Source organism: Nipponia nippon, unplaced genomic scaffold (assembly GCF_047370975.1).
Source record: "Nipponia nippon isolate SJK-2023a ecotype South Korea unplaced genomic scaffold, ASM4737097v1 scaffold_5, whole genome shotgun sequence".
NCBI classification, from domain to species: Eukaryota; Metazoa; Chordata; class Aves; order Pelecaniformes; family Threskiornithidae; genus Nipponia; species Nipponia nippon.
Genome location: NW_028262369.1, coordinates 28,411,597 through 28,424,669, shown reverse-complemented (window position 1 = coordinate 28,424,669; position 13,073 = coordinate 28,411,597). Strand labels below are relative to the sequence as shown.

At 35.3% G+C, this 13,073-nt stretch overlaps 1 protein-coding gene across 3 annotated transcripts in view; it reads right to left on the bottom strand.

Annotated features, from left to right (window-relative positions):
• The window catches only part of BEND5 (BEN domain containing 5), a 963,465-nt gene that overhangs the window by 938,213 nt on the left and 12,179 nt on the right, over nucleotides 1-13,073 (bottom strand). For all 3 annotated transcript variants that reach the window (XM_087732924.1, XM_087732922.1, XM_087732923.1), the window contains exon 3: nucleotides 7,187-7,309. In XM_087732924.1, the coding sequence (XP_087589050.1) occupies nucleotides 7,187-7,309 (123 nt within the window). The remainder of the gene's footprint in view (nucleotides 1-7,186; nucleotides 7,310-13,073) is intronic.

Here is a 13,073-nt window from a genome sequence, read left to right as displayed (position 1 = left end):
TAGTTTCCGTTTTTAAATTTTTTTGCAAACAAAAATGTCCATTTCAGAAAATGTTTTGCAACTCAAATTTTACAGTATTTTATTAATCACAAGTAAGATTAATCTCCCCTAATTTTAGCTGTTTAAAGTTACTTGTCAAGTCTTGGCAACTGGGACATAGGCACCCCCAAAGGGCAATTCATCCTATATTATCTTTGCTTTTGTTCAAAAGATATCTTTCATGGTAAAGCTCAATGGCCTATTTCACGCCTGTAAGTGGTTACAATGAGATCAGCGGAATTACAATCACTTACTGCAATTTTGAGTGTTGTGCAAAGAGTTTTAGAAGTACGTAAAGCTATTTTTGAAATATAGAAAGATATTTAAAACCTTAACAAAAATGATACGAGGGTACTTCTCAGTCACATGAGATCTCTTAATACATTGCAGATCTTAACTTTTTCCAACTGATTAATATCATTTGCAATCCATCAGCACTGAATTTTTTTATCAGGTTTCTAACACAAAATATTTTACAAACCTGCTGTGGGAAAAGACAAACTAATGTTTGCAATCATTTTCACTGCAAAGGTGGTGGTACATCAGTCAACATAATAATATGAGGTTTACAGTAATTGAGATTGAATCTAAAATTTTACAAAACTTTAATTACAACCTTTTGAACATAAATCACAATACACAAATTACCCAATCATAACATTTTTTCATAAAAAAATAAGAATTCATCCAAAGGATAGAAGATTTAATGACTCTTGGCGGAGTTCCACTTTTTGGTTGAAATGAGAATAAAAGCAGACGGCAGCTTCATTTCTAATTTCAAGAAACACAGTATTTTTTAACATTTAAACAGCATTATATTTGACTAACAAGCCAAAATATGTATTTTCAAAACCTTATAAAAAGCCCCTGTATTTAACAGTATGAATGCTGAGATTTACGAACCTCTGTGAGCCAACACTGCTCCTTCAATCCTCAAAAATAATTATAAAACAAGCAATTTCAGACACAAGCAGCAGAAACTGTTGAGCTTGGGTTTTTAGGGTTTTGTTTCCTGTTCCATGTTCCATCACTATAACCATCCTCACAACACATTACAGTCTACCACTTAACTCCAGCCACCTTCCATGTTCCCTGTGACATCCTACCAGGCAAGACAGAAGGCACTGTGATTAATCCAGAAGTATGTACAGGCCAGAGTGACCAACAAATATATCCGTGGTGACTGGCAAGCCAGATGATAACAAACAAAAGGAACAATATTTTAATTCCCCTTGCATTTTTCTTCAGTGAAGCCACATCCGGCAGTGTCAACAGAAGTTTTTCATATGCCAGTTCTCTACATCAAGACCCTGGGGAGGCAAAAGCCTCCATTTTGAGCCCACCTTGAAAGCACTCTGTGATGGAGCTGTGAAGGCAACTTGTGGCTACACCCAGCAAACAGTCTTTGCACAATGAGAAAACAGGTGTGGATGCCTCTGTGGGCACAGGTGTATTCTGAGCTCAGAGGAACTTCGGTCCTGTCAAAGCACTATAAGCACGGCAGTGAAGATGGCTGCTGAGTGGAAGGCATACTTTTCGAAAGCATACTTCTGTAGCGGTTGTAGAAATACAGCCTGAATGCATGACAGTGTGAGCCATGCTTCTTACCCTGCTAGAATAGGTGTTGATGGACTCTAGGCAGCCCAAGACCAGGTATTTTAAAGAGGAAGTAATCCATATTGTCTGATGGCATCCTCTGGACTACCACAACAATTCAATACGTTTGAGGTTTCTCCTGATTTATATAAGATGAGTGTGCATGGAATGTCATTTCAAACAAATCGAACTGCTTCAACACTCAGAGAATCTAGTCAATCACCAATGCTCCCATAGGACAGCATAAACTTAAATCTGTAGATTTCAATCTTTACACAACAACAAAGAAAAATATCCATGACCAAGAGCTGCTGACATTTCATGGTTCATTTCAGACCTATAGGATAGCTGCAATCATGTTTCTAATACAACTCATAGTGTTCTGGCCTATTCAGACATGCTTTGGGGCTTGGAAGAAAAGTGTTGTCACTGTCAGCTACATTTCTTTTCTCTGAATCCTGACATAAATGACATTTTTGCAGTCTGCATAAGCAATGGTCAAATCCTGGAAGTTCCCATGCTTTGGAGTCATTGCCAAAATTCATCCTCCCTTTTTCAGAGCCAGAAGATTAGACTGGCACTCTGCACAAAGGGTTGAACTGGCATCAGTGCCATAAAAATATTGGTCTCTTTTTAAGGAATGAGACATTTCCTTTATGTTTTCTTTGTCCACTTTGCAAAATACGTGTGAAAGGCTTCGTGTATATCATGTAAAATGAATAAATTAAGTAATTGTTGCCTCATGCAGAAGAAAAGCTATAGCAGTTATGTAAGTTCCCAGGAAAAAAATGTTTTCCAGCACTGGAGGTATCATCTCCAAAAACATCTGGTACAATAAAATAAAAGCATAAAATGCCTAAGCAAACAAAAACAAATCTTAGCCACAACACAGAAGAGGCTGCTGACTAAATTGATGCCACCAGAAATAACATGGACTAAGCCAATGCAAGACAGTAGGGGCAGCTGGTTAAACTAAACTTTAAAGTCATTTAGATCCACACAAAATAAAATGTCTGAAATACCAATTCACCTTGAGTATAAGATGACAGATTCCCTGAAGAACATTTCTACATCAAAATCTGGGCCTGACTCAATCAGGAAGGACTTCTTTGTATAGCAAGAATGAACACACCCTTTTCCCCAAAGCGCTATATTCTGCAAAATTCACAGTTTTGCCAGAACAGATAGGATGAGAGGTGAACATTTGTACAGCACTGCATTGCTGCTAAACTGAAGCTATGTTAATAAATTAATGCATTAATGAATAATACGAAAAGATATTACAACCGGCCAAATGTATACATTTCAAATGTGACATTTATTTCCTTGGTTCTATGCGTAGATAACTGTGCTTCCATTTTTCCCTGAAACTAACTCATGTTTCTTGTGAAAATTGACGTTATCCAAAAATTATGTTGTGGTATGCAAGAAATCTGAGTTTTCATCAGTTTCTTTTATGCTAATGATAAATTAATGTAAAAATTTTCTTTTGGCCATATATATTCTTAAATATTAATAAAGCTAACAAGGAAGATTCCAGTTAGAACACTAGCCAGAACTACAGGAAACACAAATTCAAATTCCTGACATACTTGCAAGTTGATAATTCTCTTTCTCCTTCACTCTTCTGTCTGTTATGTATAAGATAAACGGTTCAGCCACCATTCTTCATTATCAATAATTGTATTTCTTTTACAGCAATGATTCTGTTGCTTGTATTAGATTCATTAAGGGTAAGTTAAGTGCAAGCTACAAACTGGTGAGGTAGCTCTTCTGAAAAGGATCTGGACAGTATAAGGGATCATAAATTTTATAGAAGTCAACAGTGCCATGCTATTGTGACAAAGATTGGACTGTCACATAGCAGAAGTAAACAGATCACAAGGCATGTCATGTAATAAACTCTACATAGTACTGGCACCAACTTATCTGAGTATCATGTTCACCTTGGACCATTGCCTGTCAAGAAGGGCATGGAACAGCTGGAGAAAGACCAGAGGAAACAAAGAATGATAAAAATTTGGAAAATGTGACCACTAAGAAACTGTTGAAAAAAATAGCAGTTATTTAACCTGAGGAGGGAAAGGGCAAGGAAAGATATGATAGCAGCTTTCCATTAAGTCAAAGAAGAAAGGAATAATCTGCTTTCTGTGCCTATAGGACTGGACAAGAATTAATCCATTTTTGGTAAGAACATTTCTAGATAGACAGAAAATGTTTCTTATATTGAGCAAATTGCAGCGTTAGAATGGATTGCTGCTTCCTCATTGAAACTTTCCTCACTGAAAGTCTCTGAAAAGGATAGATAAATATCTGTCAGGAATGGCAGAAATAGTGTATTTTACCTCTCAACAATGGAGTGGACTAAAAAGAAATCCCAATGCTCATTTCAATTCTATTTTTTATGATTTTTTGAAAGCAAGGCACTTCAAAACAGCACACTGGACATTGGTTTTCAGTCTACATAAAAACACACCTCTCTGTCTCAAACAAATTCATACTTGTCAACATTAGTTAATACAATAATGGTAGCCATTACAAAAATGAAAGCATATTAAATAGCATTTCTTCTCTCTGTGTTAATCTTTTTCCTGCTTTCTACAAGTTTAATACTCTTTCGCTATTCTGAAAGGTATTTACTTTCATTTCTGCAATATAAAATCATATTCATTGAAAAATAGGTCTAGAAGGGAACTTCCAGTTCTATCAACCAGATCTTTCAAGAAAATACAGAATGCAGCCAAAGAGAGGAAAGCCACTTATGGAATCACATTTAACACAACTTCTGTATTGTAAGGAAATCATCAGTGAATACTCCATGGGTACCACTGTCCAGCCACTTTTGCTCCATCATAACATAGCTTCATTAAGACCAAGATCATTTGCAGTGAAAATGTTATATAAACCATGTCAAAAGTTCTACTAAAGTTACATTAGATATAGAGTTATAATCACTGTATAGTGTAACTGTTGTGTTTTTAATTGCAGTGTTTATTTTTAAAGATTTAATAAATCCTTACAAAACTTTAACCATAAAGAACCTTTAATACCTCTTAAGTATGAGGGATCTTAGATTTCAATGACATCCTCATGTTTAGTAACAGCATCATCATAACAGACAAAGCACAAGTCTTAGAAAAAATCTATATATTATATCCCAATAGCCTATTTCCTTCAGGTATATTTAGGTCTATAAGATAACACTAACTTGGAATTATTATAAAATTAATGTGACCTGTTTTCATAGAATCACAGCATCATAGAATGGTTTGGGTAGGAAGGGACCTTTAAAGATCATTTAGTCCATCCCTCCTGCCATGGGCATGGACATCTTTCACTAGACCAGGTTGCTCAAAGCCCAGTCCAACTTGACCTTGAACACTTCCAATGACGGAGCATCCACAGCTTCTCTAGGCAACCTGTGTCACCACCCTCATTGTAAAAAAATTCTTCCTTATATCCAATCTAAATCTACCCTCTTTCAGTTTAAAGCCATTGCTCCTTGTCCTGTCCCTACAGGCCTTGGTAAAAAGTCTTTCTGTGTCTTTCTTATAAGCCACCTTTTTATACTGAAAGCCCGCAATAAGGTCTCCCCAGAACCTTCTCTTCTCCAGGCTGAACAATCCCAGTTCTCTCAGACTTCCTTCATAGGAGAGGTGTTCCAGCCCTCTGACCATTTTCGTGGCCCTCCTCTGGACTCCTCTAGCAGGTCCACATATTTCTTGTAGTGGGGACCCCAGAGCTAGATGTAATACTCCAGGTGGGATCAGTTTTATAATCAGTTCTTTGAAAAAGGCAATTCCAATAGGATAATACCATTTTAAGGTGGTACTCAAAGAGCATCAATACACTACTGTATAAACGTTGTATGCTACTGTTTGGATAATAGGAGGGGATAGATTTTAGCATTAATAACAATTTCATAAAATATCCAATAATCAATTAATTTGCTTTCACCAGTTAAGGTACTCTAAGCAATTACTTGGCTGACATATAACAAAAGATGAAGTGAATTTACATATGAAGTGTACACAATATTATTATCATTCTTGCTAATACATCATCATCATGAAAAAATAAAAGAAGGTATTAATTTTATTCATATTTGTATTTTGGAGGTGTGTGAATATGCAAAGCAACATCACAGCTTCATCATGCTACAATGTAAATAAACATAGTATTTCAAATAGCATCTGCCTCTATCACATGCTATTATTGTCAAAGTATATAAAATATGAACATTACCTTTGAACTGAATAAATGTTTTAATTTAAAAATAAAATTAATTCTATTGTTCAAAAACTGGAATTAAACCATCATGGAATGATTCACATTACTTCACAAATAATCTGATGGCTGCTACTGATCCTTTTCATTGCAGAGCAGCTTAACACAATAAATTTCTTAGCTTGGCCAACTGATTAATTTCATAAGCCATTTTCTGATACAAAAATTCATAAAGCCATAACTATTATGAAATAGCATCCAAAGTATTTTTAAAAATACATAACTATTGTCTGAACCTTCAGAGACATACCTTAAAAATAAGATACTCTTTATTATTCACTGCATCATTTACACTTTTTATATGACGTAATCAAAGGATTTAAATAACTCAGTTTATTATTTATCCAGGAACTGGCAGCCAGTATTCTACCCTGAGGGACGTAACTCTTCATAAAAAGCTCTTTTTACAAGACACTGTAGCAGTTTTTTGGCTTTATCAGCACCTCTCACATAAACCATGCTGAAAACTATAGTTTATCCTGCCAAATGCCTTTCTACATATGGTGTTTAACAGTGCTCTGTAGGTCTATAAGCCAATAATAATAGATTTAAGCTAAAAATCTGGAGACACACATATATGTAACCCAATAATTTAAACAATGCTACATATTCACATATATATTTACCTACATACCCTACCTGCATATAAACATACATGATTAAAAATTTTCTTTAAATTAATATGCTAACTATAACTCTTGCAAAAATAATTTCTCTTTCAATTTGCAGTAGCTTCCTAAAGTTTCATTCTCCTTCTATTGACATCAGAGGCAGAACTTCCATTAACCTCAGCAATACAGAATTAGGCCACAAGAAAACATAGAAATATATTTAAAGACAGCACGTGCACATTTGTAAAATCTAAATATGCAAGGATGGGCTTGGCACTTTATGAGGTTAACTTCCCCAGTAAACTTCCAAATTAAATTTTAAAATAACATCTTTTAAATACTACATCTTTGATTAGTGGTCTAAAAATGCTGTATATAACAACAGAATAAAATCCAATTATGTATCTATATTGTGGTAAGAGATGGACCTGATGAAATGTACATTGTAGGTAATAACAAACTTCACAACCCTTTTTACATTTGAACAGTCTGATTTTGTGTCACACTCTGACTGAAGTGAATCAGTGAGTTAAGTAGTATTTAATGTAAGTCTTCTTTAGAATTAAGACACTTTATACAAAGGTGAGTGATATAGTTAAAAGTGTTAATATATTGACAACTCCATAACATAAAATAATGCTGAAAATGCTTACCACTTTCAAAACAGGCATCAAATATAAGATGTCCTTTTTTAGGCTGTCCACAATAACCAGCTGGAAGAACAGTGTACTTGCTCACGTTCCCTGCTATGATCTCATCACTTCCTATGGCACTACCTGTTGCAGTAAAAGCAAAAAAAAGCATGAGCATAAAACAAAAAACTATAAAAAACAGTAGAAGGATATTCCCCCATGCTTTTCTACATAACATGAAATTTGCACCATTTAACATATGCACCAGTAAATTAACTCTTTCGTTTCAAAGTTTATTTAAGAATTCAGATATAATAATGGCATCATACGTTAAAGCTTCTCTAAGTAACAAACCACACAGCCTCATTTCTTGCACATGCATGTCCTGTGGCTGAACACTCTCATATGCAATAGTCTGATATCCAGCTGGATCCACTTCTTTTGACTGGAGCTCTCTAATACATATATTCTGCATGGATTCCCTAGAATTGAACTCCTCAGCAGCATCTTCCTTTCTCATAATCCTCAGCAGCATCTTCCTCACTATGGGCATTAATGGGATCTTTTTCCTCTGTCCCACTGCCTATTTTCCTGCATCTTAAATGAACTTAGAACCTTTGAGACTGTTAAGTCCCACTTATATTTGAAATTTGAAAATTATTAGAAGGGAGAGACATATACTCATGGAGGCATGCGATTATCTGAGCTTTGCTTGCTTAGGAAACAAAACTCAGAAAAAGAACTTAAATAAAGAAAAAAATTTTAAAATATGGCATTTATTTCATAATAAAATATACGAGGACATAAATTTTCTATACAATGACATGATTTTTGTCAAAATATATCGGTAGCATATACATTGAAAGCCTTGTCGTTCCAGTAAAATTATACTGCCTAACAAATTGCAGTATGCAAAACATTTGTTTCCAAATAGGGATGGAAAAACACAGTGATTTTTTTTTTTCATTTGAGACATGTACAAGAAAGTAAGTTAATATTTGTATATTATATTACACATTAATATTATAGTATAGTGAAAGAAATACACAATAATATAACTAGCTGTTCATTCTTCTGATGTTGGCTCAGCACTTTCTTCACTATTTACTGTTTGGAAAACAAATATTTAACAATAGAAAAACTATCTTCCGTGTTACAGAAAACTAGAAGAAATGTGTATGTCTTCAAGTGCAGGAGGCATGTGATGGAATAATGGGATGATAATATCTTATTTCACTCTGATAAATAGGGCTACTAAGGCTTCTAGAAATAGACTTCTGGTCTGTACTGATTTTTTGACATTTAAATGGGTTACAGGGGATGATGAATGTGACACAAAGCTCAATTTGTTTTATTTTTATATTGAAAACTATTTCACACAAATGTTACAAGCAATTCATATTGGCCCTGAATGATGAAAACAGCTTATTAATTAAAACTGACCTTTCCATATATAAATGTATTCCACCTCTTGAGGCAAAACACCTTAGCTAAGGTAACAAATTATACCAATGTATTAGTGACACCACAGTTAAAGGGTCTGTCAGGCTTTCTATTATATACCCATATTTTCAGAGGTATATAAATCCCAGACTAAAAAATATGTATATCCAGGTCAACACTCAGCATATAAATCCCCAGTCTTCCCAGGGAAGAAATTTGAAACTTACTCTCTTTAAGAAGTACTACAACAGAACAAAGAGAATTTAGACCTTTTCTTTACCATAATCCAAAAAGTTAGATATTAAATAATGCATACTATTATTTTTTAGTAAAAATATTATTTGCAAACTCAAGGTTATTTGTTTTAGACTGAATAATTACCCACAGATAGCAATCTGTAGCATTTAAAATGTTTTCTTTAAATGTAAAATTGCTACTTTTGTTATTTTTAGCTAGATGGTTTTTACCAGCATGCTGATACAATTTGCTTAAAGGCTGGTAACACCAGAGGCAAACTTAGACCTGGATGGGGCATCTGTGTATCTGTATGGCCATGATCGTGTCAGTTAATACAATTCATCCCTCTGCATCATGCAACCTGTAATTCAGAACAGCAGCCACAGGAAAACCATTTCCTCAGTTTCAGTTCAGTGCCACTTTGACTAACAGTCCCCATATACCTGCCATGGTTATTCAAGTTAATTGTTTGTAATCCAACACATGGAATCAAGGATACAAAGAAAAATTTAGGGAAAACCTGCAGATCTCCACCAAGAATGCATGAGCTGCCAGGGACGAAAGTGAAAGAATGGGAGGCAGGGAGTCAACTGAGTAGAGCAGAAAGAAGACTGAACTCCTCCTGGTAAATGCTCACTTTTAAGTCTCAGCTAAAAGTAATAGGCTTCTTGTAATTCTTAAAAGATAGCTGGGAAATACCGCTTAGATAAAGATGAAGAAACTAGAAAAGATTACATTCATAATACTGCCACCATAAGACAGTGTAGGAAAAGCAGGCAGAAGACAGAGCTACATCTCCCTTTCCACCTAACTGACAAATTAGAAAATCTGCTAATGGAGTCTTTACATGATGCAGAAGGAAGCTGTCAAGTAACTGTGTCCTAGCAAAAAGTTTCCATCTGCTCCTCCTGGCCTAATATAGCCATTCAGGAATGAGAATAAAATCATCAAAGAGCCTATAATTCATAGTCATTTAATAATATTAATCTCTTCTTGCATGTTCTTTACTACACAGTACTTTGAATATTCAGAACATATTGTTATATTTTGAGTTATATGATCTTTAGTTAATCTCTAAACATGTAAAACTGCAGTCTTTGAACTTCACATTATTATATAGCACAACAGCATTATGTCCCTTCTGGCATGTTCTCCTTGGGTGATAAAGAAAAGGCCAGAGTACTGGCCCAAAAAGAGCCTGCATTGCTGTATGTCTAGATTATAAGACATGGCTTCACGCTTGTCTGTTCAGCAGATGCAGCGAGTGTTGCTGAGAATACATTACCATCTTCAGATGGAGAGAACTGTTATTCTGTGTCGTAAGTCCTCTGGCCAATAAAGAGATACTGTCCTCACAACTGGGGAGCCCTAAGTAGATTTTCCTGACTGAAGGCAAAGATGTATGACAGAACCTTGTAGGGAAGGGAAATAGTACTTCAATCTGAAACAAACTGAAAGGGAAAGAAAAGAATTAACTGAAGTAAATCCTGCATGTTACACTTAAGGAGATCAGATTCTCCTTTGAAAAAAGGTTAGATAAGACAAGCAAAGGCAAAAGTAACTTAGCAAAGAAATTTTCTCAGACTGAAGGTCTCATTTTGTCAATTATTTTTCTTATAGGTTGTAAGACACACAGCTATTTTATTCTAATTCTTCATAGCTTAAACTCCTGGAGTCTCCAGCAAATCCCTAAGATTTACTTTTACCACAATATTAAACTTTAATGGTAATTTTCTATCAGGTATAAAATCTGTAGGTGTCTGAAATCTCTGTAAGTATATAAGGTTTTAAAATAAAACCTGGACAGAGTCTTCTGGTATGTGCATTCATCACTATTGTCATCATGGATATATTTCACATCAAACTACTGAAAATTAATAGAATCAGTTACAGGGGAGCTTCTTGCAATTCCTAAGTTCAAAGGGTAAAGCCAACATTTTTTTCATTTAGGCAAAGATGAAAACAGTATTTGCTATAATAAACATCATGCAAATTTAGGTACATTTTCTTTAAAAACTGCAGTTCCTAGAGGAAGGTACCTCTTTAGTAAGTAATAGTCACTCTTTGAACTGGGTAAACAACAACCTCAGCTTCCAGCCGCGACAAACTTCAGAATCCACGGAGTTAGCAGCCGGCAGCTACCCTCATGCTACATTAGGTAGGAGAGCACAGCTGCATTAAAACAGACATAGAAAAATATAGAGTGAATTTGCCTGGAAAACCTGCAGCATTCTTATAGTCAGACTTACTGCCTAACAAGGATAGCCAATTAGAAAAGTAAGGTAACATGAAAAGAGATGATAACTGCAAGTGAACCTTGTAGAAGTCTCTCTTTAAATATTACAAATGTCACCAAGATGCCTCTCGTTCTGCTATGAGATCCTTATTTTAGAAGAAAATTAGGATACATTTTGCTACTGAAAATTTCTACAGTGTAAAGATCTAATAGCCAGATTCCCATCACCCAGGGACCAAAAAATGTTCCCAGGTATCTTAACAAAGAGCTTCATCAGCCTTGAGCAGTATTGTTACTGTAAACCCATACAAAGAAGTGAATCTGAACTCTCAGTACAGTTTGCAACAAACAAAAATTCATTCAGACAACCCACAGCAACTCCTATTAGCTCCTAAATACAACAAGTATTGCTGAACTCACGTTTTGGACAAGTAATGCTTATGGAGGATATGCCAATGACAGTGTCTTCTCCACAAATCAGAAAACTGCAAACAGTGTAATTTTAGCAAAATTCTTTTATATGATAGCATTTGTAGAAATCTATAGTCTTAATAGCTGGTTATGTTCTCTTGTTCCTTGATTATTTTTTTTTAAATAAAAGCTTTTATATCATTGTCCCTAGGCTTCAGCAGCACTGATATTCAAGAAGACTTGTTATTTCTGCTATCAGTTCTGAATGCTCTATGGCCATTCTAAAAATCCTACAGACAGCAACAAGCAGGAACTTGGAATTCCAGCTCCACTGGCTTAAAAAATGCTAAGAAAAAGAAGAAAACACAACTGTCATTTTGATCTTCACAGCTATGTATCCTGCAGCAAGGACTGGGCACAACCCTGAGAATCTAAACATACTGCAGACAGTGTTGTCAATCTGAAAGGTACTTAATTCACAGTCACCGTAATCTGAAAAGAAATGGAAGAAATTATGTTAAAACTACAAATCCCAGGGTTTGGGAGAATACCTGGTATGGTACCAACCACACCTGCTGCCTCACATTCAGGTACTGTGCCCATACTCTCACCATTACCTATTTCAAAGGTCAAGCAGAACAAGGAAAATGTTGATTATCACAGGCAGCATTCTCATACAGCTTGGTCTAGTTCAAAAAAATAGTAACATTGCATTGTTATTTAGAAACCCAATTTGAGATAAAGCATCTTTAAAGCAATTGTCTCTTCAATTACTTTCCTCCTACAGTTTGACCAACAGACTGCTTGTCAAGAGTCTGTCTCCAAACTGTAAGAGGATATTCATATTCAAGAAAACATGCAGAATAAAAGACAAGCACTAGTTTAGAAGAGATTATCAGGTAAATTCTGAGCTTTGCAAAGGTTCTGAAAGTACTCAAGAAAAATAAACTGCAAGCTTACTGCCACAGACTTGAAAAAGCTTGTGGTAGGTTGCATAAATAGGAAGGAAACGTTGTAATTTCTTGTTTGGGTTTTTTTACTTTTACTGCACAAGTTACTCTTTCTACAGAGGCTACCAGACAACATATCCTTTTAACCTTCCTAACACTAATTCCCTGGTTAATGCACCATTAACTTTTTATTTTGCATTAGAAGGCATAAGTACATCTAAATACCTCATACTTCTTTAGATATACATACCCAAACTGATTTACTCTAGCAGAAGGTATGGCATAGGTGTCTCAGTCGAAGCTGAGAGCAGAAAAAAATCTTGTTGTTATATGCAAATATGTCAAAGCAAAATGATCACTAAAGATGTCACACGGGGTCCCTACAAAAGGCCAGGTGGTACCGCAAAGAACACTTTGCTTAAACGCTCATATTGAGCAGACAGCAGGCAGTCCAAAGATAAGCAGGAACAAAAAAGTACATAAGGTGCTTAGCCCAAAACAAAGCTGTAAGTTTACTGGCTGATCGAGTATGGAAAGATGATGAGAAATCTCCAGTTCCCAGTCCATTCAAAAAAACTAGGTCCAGATAGAAATACAATTATCAATCCAAGGTCAATTACAGCTCCTTTCC